The sequence below is a fragment of the Mesoplodon mirus genome (genome assembly GCF_964341445.2).
Source record: "Mesoplodon mirus genome assembly, chromosome: 10".
Classification (NCBI taxonomy): domain Eukaryota; kingdom Metazoa; phylum Chordata; class Mammalia; order Artiodactyla; family Ziphiidae; genus Mesoplodon; species Mesoplodon mirus.
In genome coordinates, this window is record NC_138986.1 from 98,027,721 (window position 1) to 98,044,513 (window position 16,793).

Genomic DNA, 16,793 nt, shown 5'->3' on the forward strand with positions numbered 1-16,793 from the left:
GGTATTTGTCTTTCTCTTTCTGACTTCACATAATCTCTAGTTGCATCCATGTTGCTGCAAATGGCATTATTTTGTTCTTTTTTATGGCTGAGTAGAATTCCATTGTATATATACCACATCTTCTTTATCCATTCCTCCTGTCGATGGACATTTAGGTTGTTTCCATGTCTTGGCTGTTGTGAATAGTGCTGCTATGAACATATGAACTTTTTGGATTAGAGTTTTGTCTGGATACATGCCCAAGAGTGTAATTGCTGGATCATATGGTAATTCTGTTTTTAGTTTTCAGAGGAACCTCCATACTGTTTTCCATAGTGGCTGCACCAACTTACATTCCCACCAACAGTGCAAGAGGGTTCCCTTTTCTCCACATCCTCTTCAGCATTTGTTACTTGTGGAGTTTTTAATGATGGCCATTCTGACCGGTGTGAAGTGATATCTCATTGTAGTTTTGATTTGCATTTCTCTAATAACTAGTGATGTTGAGCATCTTTTCATGTGCCTATTGGCCATTTGTATTCCTTCTTTGGAGAAATGTCTATTTAGGTCTTCTGTACATACTTTGATTGGGTTGTTTGTTTTTTTGTTGTCAAGTTCTATGAGCTGTTTGTATGTTTTGGAAATAAAGCCCTGTCAGTCGCATCATTTGCAAATATTTTCTCCCATTCTATAGGTTGTCTTTTTGGGTTTTTTTATGGTTTTCTGTGCTCTGCAAAAGCTTGTTAGTTTAATTAGGTCCTATTTGTTTATTTTTGCTTTTATTTCTATTGCCTTGGAGACTGACCTAAGAAAACATTGGTACGATTTATGTCAGAGAATGTTTTGCCTATGATCTCTTCTAGGAGTTTTATGGTGTCATGTCTTATGTTTAAGTCTTTAAGCCATTTTGAATTTATTTTTGTGTATGTTGATAGGGTGTGTTCTAACTTCATTGATTTACATGCGGCCGTCCAACTTTCCCAGCACCACTTGCTGAAGAGACTTTTTCCCCATTGTGTATTTTTGCCTCCTTTGTAGAAGATGAACTGACTGTAGGTGTGTGGGTCTTATAATTAATTTTAACATTTTTGTCATTTCCAAAAGAAACCCTGTTCTCATTAGGAGTTGCTTTCTGTTTCTCCCCAATTCACTCCCCTTTCCACCCTAACCAAAAGCTAATTACTTTCCATCCCTGAAGACTTGTCTATTCTGGACATTTTATATAAATGGAATTATAAAATACATGGTTTCTTTCACTTAGAATGTTTTCAAGGTTCATCCATATCATAGTATGTAACAGTACTTCATTCCTTTTTATGCTTGAATAATATTTCATTGTTTTTTATTTATCCACACATCAGTTGATAGACATTTGAGTTGTTTCCCCTTCTTGGCCATTATGAATAATGCTTCTTTGAACATTCGTGTACAGGTTTTTGTGTGGACATGTTTTCATTTCTCTGGAGTATGTGTACCATACCCAGGAGTAGAATTGCTCAGTTGTATGGTAATTCTATGTTTAACATTTTGAGAACTGCCTGACTGTTTTCCAAAGCAGCTGCACCAATTTACATTCCCACCAGCAGTGTACAAGTGTTCCAGTTTCTCCATATCTTTACCAATACTTATTATTGTCTTTTTTATTATAGCCATCCTAGTGTGTATGAAGTATCTTGTGGTTCTGATTTGCATTTCCCTGATACTTAATGATGTTGAGTATCACTTCATGGACTTTTTGGACATTTGTGTATCTTCAGAGAAATGTCTATTCATATTCTTTGCCCATTTCAAAGTTATTTGTCCTTTTATTATTGACTTGTAAGAGTTCTTTATATATCTAGTTCAGATCCCTTATCAGAAATACGGGAGATATATTTTCTTCCATTCTGTCAGTTGTCTTTTCACTTTGTTGATGGTATCTTTTGAAGCAGAGAAAGGTTTTTAATTTTGATGAAGTCCGGTTTATTTTCTCCTTGCTTGTGTTTATATTGCTTATGCAGCTTTTAGTGTTATTTCTGAGAACTCCTAAGAAAACCTAGCTCTAGGCCTTGAGGATTTATTCCTGTACTTTCTTCTAAGAGTTTTAGAGTTCTAGCTGTTACATTTAGATCTATGATTCATTTTGAGTTGATTTTTGTATAGTTGTGAGGAAGGAGTCCACTTCATTCTTCTACATATGAATATCCAGTTATCCCAAAGCCATTTGGTAAAAGACTTTTTAACCCTCATTTAATTGTATTGGCTAGTTCTTAGATCCTTCTGCAGATCCACAAACCCAGCTCTAGGGAAGGGTGCAAAGTTAAAAGTCAGATAGGACACCAAAAAGGTGGAGAGGCCACATTAATTTTTATTTATTTATTTATTTATTTATGGCTGCGTTAGGTCTTCATCACTGCACACGGGCTTTCTCTAGTTGAGGCGATGGGGGCTACTCTTCATTGTGGTGTGCGGGCTTCTCATTGCAGTGGTTTCTCTTGTGGAACACGGGCTCTAGGCACACAGGCTTCAGTAGTTGTGGCACATGGGCTCAGTAGTTGTGGCTTGCAGGCTCTAGAACGCAGGCTCAGTAGTTGTGGCACATGGGCTTAGTTGCTCTGCGGCATGTGGGATCTTCCCAGACCAGGGATCAAACCGGTGTCCCCTGCATTGGCAGGCGGATTCTTAACCGCTGTGCCACCAGTGCAGTCCCCACATTGATTTTTAAGTTGAGCCTCAATTCCTTGTTACTACTGCATATTAGTTATCTATTCTATTGCTGTGTAACAAATTACTCCCCAACTCAGTGGCCTAAAACAACCAAATTTCTCTAGGTCATGAATTTGAGAGACTTAGCTATGTAGTTCTGGCTCAGGATCTCTCGTGAAATCAGTCAAGATGTCAATTGGTACTGCAGTCAAATCAAGGCTTTCTTACGGATGAAGGATCTGCTTCTAAGGTGGCTCATTCACGTGGCTGTAGGCAGAAAGCCTCAGTTCCTTACCACAGAAACCTCTCCATAAGGTTCCTTGAAGTGTCCTCGTGATGTGGCAGCTGACTTCCCCCAGATCTAGTGATCTAAGAGAGAGAGCAGGGAGGAAGCTGAAGTGCTTTTATGACCTATTCTTGGCCATTACAAATTGTCACTTCTGCCTTACTATTTTCGTTAGAATTGAGTCCCAGAATCCAGCTCACAGGGCTGGAGAATTAGGCAGTGTGTTTTTTTAAGTAATATCAAAGAATTTGCGGACATATTTTAAACTACCTCATATACTCGTCAGTTTTATTAAAAGTTTTCTTAATTCCAAACAGCTTATGTTCTTTCATACTATATGCCCATTATTGCTTAATAAAATAAGATGATCTCCAAGTCATTCATTTCTTTTTCTTTTTCCTATTGTTGTTGTTGTTATTATTTTAATGTCCTTGATGTTTCTAATATAACCAGTCAGTGCATTTTAGGATCAAAACAAAGTAGAGGAGTATGTGTAGCAGAATGTTATATCAGCAAATATGACAAAGAAATAACATGATTTCTAAATTGAAATAAGTACAGGAATATTTCCTCCTTTATAAATCCCTAAGTCCTCACAGCCATTTTTCCAGTTCCTAGAAAGGAACACATGAGTAGTTATCTTTGAAGCTGTCTTTGAATACTTCCATGAACCTGCATACTAGCTGACTGAAGTTTTGATCACTTCTAACTCAAGAAACATTTTAAAGTTAGCCATTAACTCTGAACCCATTTTAATACTTTACTTTGTAACTTTGGTTCCTCCTGCAGACTTTTTTTGTAGGTGATGATTTTACATGACTTTGGAATTTGCCTCTAGTGGGACGCTGTGGGAGGATGAACACAGAAGAGCTGGAGTTATTGAGTGACTCCAAATACAGAAACTATGTAGCTGCAATTGATAAAGCACTAAAGAATTTTGAATACTCCAGTGAATGGGCAGATTTGATATCGGCACTTGGAAAACTTAATAAGGTATGTCTGTCTTACTCATTTCATAAAATGGAGTAAAAATCAGAAATCTGCATCTGTATTTACTGAATTTCTCTCAACCTCGAAGTAAAGAATTTAAAAACTTAGCTAAACCTCAGAATTACTTTTGACTCTACTATTTTACTTCATGAGTTGCATGCCTATATAGTCAGACTTTTTTTTTTTTGAGGCCAAAACCACAACAGTACTTGAAAAATATAGTTATTCCTTTCTTACCTATAAACACAAGACTAGGAAGCAAATATGCTAACCATGAAGGTTAATAAGTTTCTGTAAATGAGCATCAGATATAGTTCTGGAGTTCCTAGCAGCAAAATGAAAAATTGCATGTGGAAAGCAGTAACTGCTGTGTCCTTTCCAAATGGTATGTAGCATTAAGAAAACATTTTATGTCCAGGCGGTTCTTAGTTATAGTCAGTACTTTTTACAAAAGTGACAAGCTGTTGCTTAGGCCTTGGAGCTCGGCCTTGAATGATCCTTCTTCACGTGTCTGGTCGTTATCCACTGTTATTGTGGTGGCATCACTGATCAACTTGTAGCTTTAAATTTTGACCCCTTTTTTTTTTTAACTTAGATCAAAATTTTCTGACTTCACACACATAGTTTTTATTTTGGGGGCTTTTGGGGTTTGTTTTTAATAGCTGTTATTGAATACAAATGCTACTAAATATTAAGTGGACTAGAGGAGCAGATAGGAAGGGCGAGCTCTTCCGGTAACTATTTTAACATCAAACAGTTTTAGCATACAATTATTAGGAAAGAAATTTGTCTTAAAATACATACCAAGAACACTAGTTTTCAACCTCATACTATAGATAATTGCCCTGATATCTTAAAAAGAAAAGCCTTCATTTCCAATGCCAAGGATTTATCTTAAAATTAGATGCACAGGGCTTCCCTGGTGGCGCAGTGGTTGAGAGTCCACCTGACGATGCAGGGGACACGGGTTCGTGCCCCGGTCTGGGAAGATCCCACATGCCGCAGAGCGGCTTGGCCCGTGAGCCGTGGCCGCTGAGCCTGCACGTCCAGAGCCTGTGCTCCACAACGACAGAGGCCACAACAGTGAGAGGCCCGCGTACCGCAAAAAAATAAAATAAAATAAAATAATAAAATAAAAAATTAGATGCACAAACTTCTGTTTGACATGTTAACTTCTAACATTTATCATTTGAGGTTTGATAAATTCTCAGAACTTTTACAATATCCCCAAGAAATTGCATCCAAAAATATGAGTTTGTTTAAAGGTAGTTAGGTTCTTTCTTGTCCTGAAGGGTCTCTTTCTGAAGATTTATTAGGAACTACGTGTAAAAGCAATTCATTGTGGAAATTAATTTGCCTAATTAAGTACATAATTAGTTTTTTATACTTAATCAGTATTCATGAAAACAGATTTCACTGTATCCAGATAATATAACATAGGATATACAAGGCATTGGTGAAACTTACCTAAAATCATGGTGAAACAAGGCAAGGGTTATATATATATATAAATATGTTGAAGATGGTCTAAATATGTTTTAATATAAAATTTTATTATTTATTAATATACTAAATTATTATACCTCATAAAAGTTTTCTAACTCAAATGCTTTTAGAAAATAGTGCTATGTTTTGCTTTTTAAAAAAAAATATATTTGGTATCAGTAGAATTTCTTTATGGAGGCATTTCGTGTTACACATCATTAAGTTTCCTTCTACAGAAGTACTTCTGGTAATAATTATACTTTTCTTTAAAATATATGTAAATATTGATTCTTTGCTCCTTCATCCAAAATTGAAAGTAATATTCTAGAAATGGAAGGCAGCTAGTTTCAAAAAATAAAAATGTTTTGTAGTTGACGTCTTATTAGTGTTGTGCCCTTGATTTGCTTTGCGTTCGTAGGTCTAATTTTATTTACATTCGTTACATCCTATTTAAAACTGGATTGAAGGCTTGTAGTGGGAAGAACACTGAAAATGTTATATCTAAGTGGACCTCAGACCCTCCGCTTTTTTTATGAAATGGAAAATCTAGTGCTTCTCTTCTGTACTGCCTTTGGCAGATCATTCATTTTATATATTTTAACCTCAGTTCTTTATTTTTTAAAATAAAGGACTTCTTTTGTGTTTCATCTAAATTCCAGTTCTAGGCTATTATAATGTATTCATTCTGAGTGTTCATTTTCTAGTATTCTATCAGCATTTTGCCATAATACTGTGAAGAACTGCATTTGCAAGTCTTTTATCACTTAAATAATTAATCTCCTTTGAGTGATTTGTGAGATAGCATCTTCTTCTATAAATTCTGCCTTGACCATCATCTCTAAAGAAATGTAGTAGCTGAATAGATACAGCAACATGCATTTGGCCCAATTGGGAGATTGGTAAAAGCAAATGGGCAATTATAATCTCATGTATGTTCTTGTTAGCACTAGAATTACTTGCTATAATATGATATAGTACAGCAGTGGTTGTTCCTCTTCCAACACAGTATCTACGTTGAGGTTCGATTTTCTTCATGTATTTCAAACAGTGTATCAAAAATAGGTTGAAGGCTGACTGACATTAAAGATTTGCAGACATCTAAAACAGTGCCTTTCTTCTCAACAAATTTGTTTTGGGAAGTATTGTTATTTTTCATAAAAATGTTATTTCTGTTAACACGTAGTGAGTTTTTTTTTAACAAATTAATAAATATTTTTAAATCCTCAGTTTTAATTTTAAATCCAGTATTGACAGATGTAACTGACAAAAACAAAAGTTTTTTGACATCCTCTGTAATTTTTTCAGAGTGTAAAGAAGTCCTATAAGGATTTTTGGTAATACTATGCTAGAAAATGGAAATAAAATGAAATGTAATATTTTCTCTCAACTGAATTAAAATGTTTTCTTCAAGGTTTTACAAAATAATGCAAAGTACCAAGTAGTACCCAAAAAGCTGACCATAGGCAAACGCCTAGCTCAATGTCTACATCCAGCATTACCAGGTGGAGTTCATCGGAAGGCACTTGAAACATATGAAATTATCTTCAAAATCATTGGACCTAAGCGACTTGCCAAAGATCTTTTTTTATATAGGTGAGAATAATTTTATTATCTATTTGCATGTAAGTAAAAAGTATTTTTAGCTATTTTATGCTTTTTGCAGTAAAAGGTAAAAAATTGAAAAGTCCTTAATGATGAAAGTTTTCAGATGCCAGTCTTAAATATTTTGATAAATAAGTACTTCAGAAAAATTTACAGTGTTTCTTTCTTTCTTTCTTTTTTTTTTAAGATTTATTTATTTATTTATTTTGGCTGTGCCAGGCCTTAGTAGCAGCATGCGGGATCTTCACTGCGGCATTCAGGATCTTTTAGTTGCAGCATGCGTACTCTTAGTTGTGGCATGCGGACTCTAGTTGCAGCATGCATGTAGAATCTAGTTCCCTGACCAGGGATCGAACCCGGGCCCCCTGCATTGGGAACGTGGAATCTTACCCACTGGGCTACCAGTGAAGTCCCCAATATTTCTTAATATAAGAAATTTTTCCTTCTCAGATGTCATTTTTGAAAAGTTTATTTTTTTTTTCAAAATTGTTGAGACTACAGTACATTCTATGTTTTTAAGCTAGAGAACTACCCTGAGAAAAAATAGATACCTGATCTCTTAGCACCTTTCAACATAGTTGACCATTCTCTACTTAAAATAGTCTTTTTCTCTTGCCTTCTGTTATACTGCATTCTCCAGTTTTGTTACTTTCTCAATCTCCTTTACCGGCCTTTTCTCCTTTCCCTAAACTCTACATATGGAGTTCCTTAAGGCTTGCTTAGTCCTGTACCTAATGTTTTCACTTTATATTCTCTCCTTGGGCATGCTTATCCAAGCCATGATTTATCTTTTATGTGCAGACTCCCAACTTGGTATCACTAGTGCTGACTTCTGCTTTAAACTCCTGGCTTACTCTCCACCTCAGTGTGGATCTTTAAAGGCAACTGAAAGGCAACCTGCTCCAAACTAACCTCACCTTCTCCCATAAACCTGGCCATCTGCAGTGCGCTAAAGCTCAGTAAATGGCACCACCGTCCATCCATTTACACCTGAAATCTCAGACTTACACTTGACGTCTTGTTTTCTTTGCCCATATTCTCCTTCCTGTCATGAACATTCTGTCGCTAAGAGTTCTATCTCATGGTGGTTAAGAGCAGAGGCAGTGGAGTCAGACAACTCATATTTACAGCTAACTGGCTCTGTGATCTTCAGCCATTTTCTTCACTTCTCTCTGTATGTATTCTCATCTGCATAAATGGGAATAAGATGATCAATTTCATGGTATTGTTAACAGAATTAAGAGAGTTAATATATGTAAAGTGCTTAGAACAATATACAGCATGTAATAAGTACTCAGTACATGTTAACTATTGTTCCATGTTCCAAATACATCTACCTCTCTCTACCCTTGTTGGCAGCATCCACACTAAGTAATCATTATCTCTAGCCTGGTCTTTGTTACCGGCCTCTGAATATTCATATAACATCTGTTCTTATTCTCTTACACCCTTTTCTCCACATAGTATCAGAGTAAACTTTTTAATACATTGAATAGATAGTATCATTCCTCTGTTAAAAACCTCCATTGACTTCCTCCTGTCACTTAAAAATAGAATTTAAAGCCCTTACTATGGCTTTTAAGGCTTTATATACTTTGGCCCAGTCTGTGTCAGTGACCTCTTAACTCCTACCGCTTTCTACCCAGTTTACTCCATTCTGACAACATAGGTCTCTGATTATTCTTCCTCATTTTCTTTGTTTTCCTCACCCTGTAATGCTTTAATCCAGGTCTCTGATCAAATATCAGCTCAGGGAAGTCTTGCGTATTTACTTCTACATCTTTGTCATTAGTACTTTGCAGTTTTACTGTGATGTATTTAGAGGTAGATATCTTTTTCTTTATCCTGGTTGGGATTCATTGGGATTTTAAAATCTGTAAATCAATACCTTTCATCAATTCTGGAGTCTCTTTAAATTGACTTTACTCCATGTATTCCCTCTTCCTTTTTTGGAACTATGATTAAACATATGTTAGAACTTTTCATTCTGGCTTCCCCATATCTTATCCTCTCTTCCATTTTAGTTTGATGTAGTCACACTTGTTTATTTTTGCTTTTGTTGCCTTTGCTTTAGTTTTCTTATCCAAAAAAATCATTGCCAAGGCCAGTGTCAGGGAGATTTTCTCTATGTTTTCCTCTATGTTTCCTGTATATTTTATGGTTTCAGGCCTTATATATAAGTCTTTAATCCATTTGGAGTTAACTTTTGTAAGTGGTGTAAGATAGGAGTCTAATTTCATTCTTTTGCATGTGCATATCCAATTTTCCTCTATCATTCGTGACATTGGTGCAGACATCCTTTTTTACTCTGGTTAGTCTTGTCATGAGTTTATGAATTTTGTTAGGCTTTTTAAAAACAAACTTTTAACTTAATTGATCTACTTTACTGTGTATGTGTTTTCTCTTTCTTTAAATTCTGCATGGATGTTTTAAAAATAGAACCTAAAGTCAGTAATAGGTATTTTTAATGCTAATAATAAACACTATATTCCAAGGAACAGCACTTTTTAATAAAAAGCTGAAAATTGCTCAGTTACATGTAATAACTGATAGATTCCTTCCTTAAGGCAAGACTTTTCTTATATAACTCATGCCTGCTCTTTTTTAAACTCTTAAATAACAGAAAGTTTACTTTAAGAAGCAGCTATTTTACAAAGTTGCAGTATATCTAATTTTATTAGGAATATGCTATATAAGAATAATAAATTAATTCTAGAATACCGTGTCTAAACATGGCAGACATTCTTACATATACATACATTATGGAGTAAAATTGTTATTCTGTATTTTTTAGAAGTATAGCTAATTTAAAAACTAAAGTTTATATTAATGTTGGACTTTTTGTTTTTTATTAAGTAAGTTAATCTCAAGGTTTATGCTTTAACACAAATACAAGTACTTTTAAAGTTCTATAACCTATTATATGATAAAATATCATATTGTGTCTTCAAACTTATTTTTTTAATATGATACAGTACACAGAGTTGTTACTAAGAAGGCTAGACATGTAGTTTGAGCAGCATAAAATATTAACTGGATATGTAAAATAAACTTTTGATAATACAAACCCAGACTTCAGGCTAGAGAGATTTTAGAGCAGTTAGTGTTCAGGTGGCAGTTGAAGCCAGAGAATGATTGATATCACCCATAATAATAAAGAGGGAAAAGGAATGAGACCATTCTGTGAATACTTAAGGAGTCACATTATTTAAAGAGCAGGTGGAGGAAAGTAGTCATTGAAAAGGAACAAGAAGAATCAGAGATAGAAAATGTACCAGGAGACAGAGCTCACCTGAAGCCAAAAGGGGAAAGAATTTCAAGAGAAAGTTGTGGTGAATAGTATCAAATACTACTGGCAAATGAAAGAGTAGGGACTGAAAATAGACCATCAAATCTGGCAATTAGTAGAGATTGGTGACAGTATGGAGAACAGCTTCAGTAGAGCAGGTAGAAGTATCATGATTGAAGGTCAGCTGGGAGGTGGTAAATTGGGAGAAGTGCTTTTTTTTCCCCCCAAAAGTTGAAGTAGGAAGGCAGCTTCAAGCCAGGAGGTAGTTAAGATAAAGTTTGGGGATTTTGTTGTTGTAATTTGTTCTCTTTTTAGAGTCATAGGAAAGATTTAAGCACAATTATCAGTGGAGGAAGAAAGAAATTACAGGAAAGGAAAGGGATGGTAGATAAAGCAGGGCCCTGGCAAAGGGAGACCTTGGGCCCTGGGGCAAGGTAGCTTTGAAGAGGTTACTACTGTAGCTTTAAGTCACACTGTACCTAAAATTGAAGTCAGGAAAGTGGCGAGTTGAGGAAATTCCCACTAGATGACCTCTGTTTTCTGTATAAAGTAGGAACAAGACAGATTCTTAATTCATTTGTTAAGCACTTTGCAAGTGCAGGACTTGGTGTTAAGGATTTAGGATACAGAAATAAAAAGAGATGGTCTCTTGCTTTCTGATATTACAGAATTATCTATTAGAATTACTCTCCCCCCCCCAGTTTTATTGATAAATAATTGACATTCCTCACTGTATAAGTTTAAGGTGAACAGCATGATGGTTTGATTTACATATACTGTGAAATGATTACCGCAATAGGTTCAGCTAACATCATCTTTTCATATAGATACAATAAAAAGAAAAGAAAGAAGAAAAGAATAAAGGAAAAAAAATTTTCTCCTTATGATGAGCACTCTTGGAATTTACTCTGTTACAACTTTCCTGTATATCATATAGCAGTGTTAACTGTAGTCATCATGTTTTACATTACATTCTTAGTACTCAATTATCTTATAACTGGAAATTGGTACCTTTTGACCACCTTCTTCTAATTCCCCCTCCCTCTACCATTGCCTCTTGTAACCACAAATTTGATCTCTTTTTCTATGAGTTTGGGTGTTTTTTTGTTTTGGTTTGGTTTGTTTTAAGATTCCACCTATAAGTGAGATCATACGGTATGTCTTTTTCTGTCTGACTTATCTCAGTATAATACCTTAAAGACCCATCCATGTGGTTGCAAATGGTAGGATTTCCTCATTTTATGGCTGAATAATATTCCATTGTGTATGTGTGTCTATGTGTGTCTGTGTGTGTGTATACACATACACACAACTTCTTTATTCATCCATCAGTGGACACCTAGGTTGTTTCCATGTCTTGGCTATTGTAAATAATGCTGCTATGAACATGGGGATTCTTTTTGAGTTAGTGTTTTTTTTACCTTTGAATATATTCCCAGAAGTGGAATTTTTAATCTTTTGAGGAATCTCCATACTGTTTTCTATAGTGACTGTACCAATTTGCAACCCCTCCAGCAGTGCACAGGGGTTCCCTTGTCTCCACACCAGCATTTGTTATATCTTGTCTTTTTGATGATGGCCCTTCTGCCAGGCATGAGATGTTATCTCACTGTGGTTTTAATATGCATTTCCCTGTTGACTAGTGATGTTGAGCATCTTTTCAAGTACCTGTTGACCATTCATGTATCTTCTTTGGAGAAAAGTCTATTCAGGTCCTTTGCCCATTTTGTAATTAGGTTATTTGTTTGTTTGCTATTGACTTGTACAAGTTCTTTATGTGTTTTAGATATTAACCCTTTATCAGATATATGGTTTGCAAATTTTTTCCCATTCTGTAGGTTGTCTTTTTACTTTGTAGATGTTTCCTTTTGCTGCTTCAAGGAATAGCATTACTTTTTTTGTTTGTTTGTTTTGGCTACACTGTGTGGCATGTGCAATCTTAGTTCCCCAACCAGGGATCAGACCCTTGCCCCCTGCAGTGGAAGCGCAGAGTCTTAACCACTGGACTGCCAGGAAAGTCCCTAGCATTACTTATTATTATCATAGCAATAAAATTACTTACTGTTAGTAAGAACATAATTACTTATTAGAATAAGTGTTAGGTTCTATGGGAACATCAAATAGGGAGCCTAACCCAGTCTAATTAGGAGACAGTCTCCTCAAGGAAACAGCTTAGGCTGAGTTCCTGAGTCCTAGGAATCATCCAGACAACAAGGAGGTTTTAAGTAAGGGAGCAGGAATTGTATCTTTCAGAGCAGCATGTGCGAAGGCCTGCTCACTAACAAGGGTGTGGAAAGTTCTAAAATGAACTTGAGAGGAATTCTTCAGTGTAGCTGGAGCAGAGGGTGCAGGAGTGATACTGGTGAGCATACGTGGTCTGTATAGAGGTATGTAGTAGCAAGATGTTAAAAGCCACATTAAGCATTTAGACTATATCTTAAAGGCAGCAGGCAACCAGTGAAAGGTTTTATTAAGAACAGCTGCTTCAGGGCTGTCCTGAAGCAGTACTTGGTAAGACATGATGATTGAGAGATGATGATTGAGATATCTTGGTGGTCTGTTCTAAGGAGCTATCTGATGGAGATGGAGAGAATTTATTATATTCAAAAAATATCTAGGAGAATGGCTTGGAGAGAAAACTTAGTAATTGATTCCGATTTGAAGTAGATTTTTTTAAAAGGGTCAAGGATCACTCCAAGATGTATAGCTTTTGGTCAACCAGATGGATGCTGATGCCATATTTTGAAATGGAAATTACAGGGGAAGGATCAGGATTTGGGGCAGGGGGAGAGAGGGAACTCTGTTTACGAATCGTGAAATTTGAAGGCTTTGTGAAACAGCTAGGTGGACACTGGGTTTATGAGTATGAAGCTCAGGTGAGAGACCTGGGTTGGTTTAATGGATATAGAAGGCACCACTATACAGGATACCATTTTAAGCTGAGCAGTATAACATTATTTCATTTTAAAAAGATTTATACACACATGTTGGTACATATGAATTAATATTTTATAGTTATTTTATCCCCCACTTTTATTTTTATTTTTTAAAACAGTTCTGGACTATTTCCTCTTCTTGCAAATGCTGCCATGTCGGTGAAACCAACATTGCTAAGTTTGTATGAGATATATTATCTGCCTTTGGGTAAAACACTGAAGCCTGGTCTGCAAGGATTGCTAACTGGTATTCTTCCTGGCTTAGAAGAAGGATCAGAGTACTATGAGAGGTATGATAGTACTGTTATTGCTGCAGCTAAGTAATCAAAGCCATGGATTTGTCAGCAAGCATCCTTAAATCAGTAATATTAACATCACAAAAGCTAATTATTCTTGACACCTCAGTCTATCACCTGAAGATTTTTATAGCAAAAAAATTATTGTAGTGTGTCTAGTTTGTGTATCACACTGAAAATTTAGCTGAGTAATAAGAGCACAGACTTGGAAGGTAGATGGACTGGGTTCAAATCCTAGTTTGACAGATACTGTGTGAGCTTAGGAAAGCTTTTTCAACATTTCTCAACTTTATTGAGTTTTCTCATGTATAAAAAAGCATAACCTATTTCATTGTGTTACTATAATATTTCAATATCACTTAGTCTAGTGTCTAGCACATAAAAATCACTCAAAAATTTGTGACCCATAATTTAAAATAATTGTACAATAGATAGGACATTTAAATTAATAAAAAGAATGGGAAATGGGGCCATGTACCATCAATTTTTAAATTGTTAATGGTGGAAAATAGCCTAGCACCAACATATTGACATGATACTCTTGATATTTTAACTCTTCAAAGAAAATGATTTGATCTGTTTTGGAGCCTATTATTTCTTTGGAAGTTAATAGTGGTAGACAATGCAGGGTAACGTTAAGTATCTTTAGTATCTCTGTTACTGATATTCTTACCAAAAAGGAAATTATGAATTAAGGTGGCATGAAAAGAAAATGCCAAACTTTCTTTATGAGTACACGTAATGATTTAAATTTAAATAATTTATTCCAGTGCATTGACCAGCTACTCTTTTATTGTATTTCATCTGCTCCCATAATGCTGTAAGAATCTAATCCTGAAAATATTGGATTACTCTTATAAACTACTTTGAGAAAAAATACTTTAGTCCTCAAAACTTATCATTTACTTTTATTAACTTTTTTACTTACTTGCTTAAAATTTTAGAAACACAATATGAGATTATTTTATTAAGTTTATAAATCAGTCTTGTTTTAAATTGTTTTATTAATTCTCCTAAGGGAAGCATACAATGAATACCATTTTATAAATCTGCTAGTTATAATTAAAAATTTAATGTAGAAATTGAATAATGATCTTCATGACTGTGGTATTTCTATGATTTAATCTTGTTATGTGCCGTAGTCTTTTGGGCTGTTGTAACAAAATACCACAGACTAGGTAGAAATTTATTTTCAGAAATTTAGAAATATTCAGAAATGCAAAAGTTCAGAAATTTATTTCTCACAGTTCTTGAGGCTAGGAGTCCAAAATCAAGGTGCCAACATGACCATGCTCTGATGAGAGCCTTCTGCCTGGTTCATAGCTGGAGCCTTTTCCCTATATCCTCATCTACTGGAAGGGACTTTGGAGCTCTGGTGGTATTTCTTTCATAAGAACACTAATCTCATGCATGAGAGCTCCACCCTCATGACTTAAGCACCTCCCAAAGGTTCCGCATTCTAATACCATCACTTTGGGGGATCAGGGTTTTAATGTATAAATTTTCAGGGGACATAAACATTCAGACCATAGCAATACGTTTTGCCAGTTATTTCACACAAGTTCTATAAAATGATATGAAAACATGTTCTTTTAATGCATAGGTAAATTGAGGCTAGACGGGATTACAGTGTTAGTATTAAATCACATAGTAAGTTAACAGTAGAACTCGTCATCAGATTCTCTTGATTCTGAATCTGCTATACAGCAATGTAATAATTTTTGTGTATTGCATTGTTTACCTTATGTTTAAAACAAATGAAAGGTAATTACTCTTTAAATGCAGTTCTTAATAAAGCAATAATGCATCTCTGATTTTTTCATAGGATAATTCATTGAAATAGTGAATTACATAATGTGATTTCAAAGAGAAGGAAATATTTAGAAATAGCCTTTACAATTTTGTAGAAAATCAACAGAAGATATGTTCTGCCATAGGATTATTATTAACTATAACGTATGTGGGTTCAACAACCCACTGAGGCAGATGGGACTGGTGGTGGTGTTTTTGTTGTCATCTTCATTTTACGGATGAGGAAACTGAACTGAAGAAAGACTAGGTGATTTCCCCAGATTACACAGCTAGTAATTGGGAGAGCCAGGACTTGCACTCAGTTCTCTGACTCTGACGTGTATGCTTCTTCCCATGTGTGGAACATATGACTACGGCAGGAATGCTTTCGTACGTTCTGGGACAGGATAAAGATTTGTGTTTAACATCATGAAACTAAATATTTCCCTTTTTCGACCACTTTATTTTGTACCTCAGAACAAACACATTATTGGAGAAGGTTGCTACTGCAGTGGACCAGTCGGCATTCTACAGTGCCCTCTGGGGTAGTCTTCTAACCAGTCCTGCTGTGCGTTTACCTGGAATCACGTATGTTCTCGCCCATTTGAACAGGAAGCTTTCCATGGAAGATCAGCTTTATATAATTGGCAGTGATATTGAGCTAATGGTAGGTATACATGTGGTTGCTCATTTAACTCATACTTCTTTATAGCCAGACACAAAATTCCAGATATTGAGAATCGTGCCACGAATGAAGTTCCTGTTTTCATGGAGCTTACATTTTTCATCAAGGAAACTTAAAGACCAAAATAGTCGCTAATTATTTTTTTGAAAACCTACAAATTTTTTTTCATGGAAAAGGAATTGTTATTTATATGTTATCTTTATTATCTGTTATTCAAGCAAATAAATGGTCTTTATTACCATCTTGCTAACTGATTAGACCATTGTTAACATAGCCACATTATATTATCCCGAAGTGTACCTTCTGTTGGATCATAGATTTCTTTATAGGAAAGACAGATTTTAGACAAAGTGATAGCCAGATTCTGTATGGGCTTTATGCAAAATAATGTATTACTAAAGCAGATAGTGAAAGATAGTTGAAAACATTCACATTGATTGTTTGCTTATACTTTTTAACTTCAAAATTAAGAGCAGAAGGAAACCTTTTATCTCTGTAGAGTGCTCTATCTTAACATGAGCAAGGAGTGACAAACACAGAATCCCTTAAGGGTCATTTCGAAATGTTTAAAAAAAAAGGTTGTGATTAATCATCCTTTACTTTTTCCCCATATGATTATGAAATGACAGAGTTTTATACAGATTTTTGGTTATATGTATTAAAGTGTAATTAACATGCACTGAAATTAACTCATGTGTACAGTTGTATGAATTTGACAAATACATACAGTCATTTGTCAAATTCACACATACTATACATACTATAGTAT

General features: G+C 35.2%; 1 protein-coding gene across 3 annotated transcripts in view; it reads left to right on the forward strand.

Moving 5' to 3' along the window:
• DOP1A (DOP1 leucine zipper like protein A) overlaps window positions 1–16,793 on the forward strand; it is a 110,330-nt gene that overhangs the window by 19,625 nt on the left and 73,912 nt on the right. For 2 of the 3 annotated variants that reach the window (XM_082633289.1, XM_082633288.1), the window contains exons 1-4: window positions 3,739–3,943; window positions 6,837–7,018; window positions 13,372–13,542; window positions 15,817–16,006. In XM_082633289.1, the coding sequence (XP_082489415.1) occupies window positions 3,806–3,943; window positions 6,837–7,018; window positions 13,372–13,542; window positions 15,817–16,006 (681 nt within the window). In that variant the 5' untranslated portion in view covers window positions 3,739–3,805. Of the gene's footprint in view, window positions 1–3,738; window positions 3,944–6,836; window positions 7,019–13,371; window positions 13,543–15,816; window positions 16,007–16,793 lie in introns of those variants that run through there. The other variant, XM_082633287.1, reaches the window with a different exon arrangement.